The 1,217-nt window shown below is 39.4% G+C and overlaps 1 protein-coding gene across 1 annotated transcript in view; it reads left to right on the top strand.

Annotated features, from left to right (window-relative positions):
• Positions 1-1,217, top strand: part of cadps2 (Ca++-dependent secretion activator 2) — a gene marked incomplete in the record, with an annotated part of 177,905 nt that overhangs the window by 133,452 nt on the left and 43,236 nt on the right. The window contains 1 exon segment of the mRNA XM_035665307.1: positions 337-493. Coding sequence (XP_035521200.1) covers positions 337-493 — 157 coding nt within the window.

Raw genomic sequence — 1,217 nt, 5'->3', positions numbered from 1 at the left:
TTCCTATTTTCATGTGATTATACAAAAATGAAAACATACCTATGAATATTATATTCCATTTCTGCCAGTAGAGCCTCCTGAATGTTACACACTGGACCTTTAAGATTAGGGAATGGCCATGGTAATGTTTTAGTCACTCAAACTTAAACAAATGTTGTTTCTTTGCATTTGCTCAAATAGCTGCTGCTGTGGACAGTCTCAAGGATCAGACATGAGATGCAAAATAGTTGAATAGTTGTCAGAAGGTCCATGTCTGTGGCAAAACTAAAACAGCTTCCTGCTAATTTCTTAGATTTTTGTTATTGATATAGTTATGTCACATCTTGTCTTTCTCAGGCTTTCTCATGGTGGCCGGAGCTGATGGCTGAACATGCTGAGACATTTCTGTCTCTGTACAGAGCCGACATGGACGCCACACTGCAGGTCCAGCCTGTCGACTCCTGGGACAGCTTCCCACTATTCCAGCTCCTCAACAACTTCCTGCAAAGTGATCGTGAGTCTCACCCATTGACAGTCTCACCTTTTCATTCTTGATGAACACATTTTGTCAGACTCAGCTGTATTCAAACTCAACTCTTCTTTGAGCTGAATGTTAAAACATGTTTAGGGAAGTTTCTTTCTCCTCTGTCTTATTTTCATAACTATGGCCATTCTGACAATGGCTCATTCTAACTTTGCACTCGCCATCTCCGTTGTAGGAAACGCAACTTCAACTAGCGTACTATATTTTACAGCAAACAGTCAAAGCCTCCTGAAAACTTTCCAAATAAACTTCCATTCAATTTGATTATATTCACAGAATCAGAATCAGAAATGCTTTATTGATCCCTGAGGGGAAATTGTTTGTTACATAAAAACTAGAATAACTTGAGATGGCTGTGACTGGGGCTTAAAGCTCAGTAACATGAAGCATTGCAGTGGAGAAGAAGTAAAGAAGTGAATTATTGCTTTTTTGTTGTTGTTTTTGTTCAGTTTAAGTAAAAATCAAGTTAAATTTATACCAGTCCATACTAACCTGAAGTTGAGCAAGGTAGCTGCTCCTGAGTCTCTACTACAAGCAGCAGACTGCCTGGAAAGATCGGACATGCAAGGCAAGGGTCACATTACCATCACAGCCAGCTTGGATAGGCTGCTTGTAACTGTAAAGTTGTATGGTGGGGGAAGGGGGAAATAGTATTTCAAAATAAAAGAGAAAAAAAAATCTCTCATTCATGTAC

Source organism: Morone saxatilis, unplaced genomic scaffold (genome assembly GCF_004916995.1).
Source record: "Morone saxatilis isolate NCDOM2014 unplaced genomic scaffold, NCSU_SB_2.0 Contig2, whole genome shotgun sequence".
NCBI classification, from domain to species: domain Eukaryota; kingdom Metazoa; phylum Chordata; class Actinopteri; family Moronidae; genus Morone; species Morone saxatilis.
This window is presented reverse-complemented; position numbering and strand designations above follow the sequence as displayed.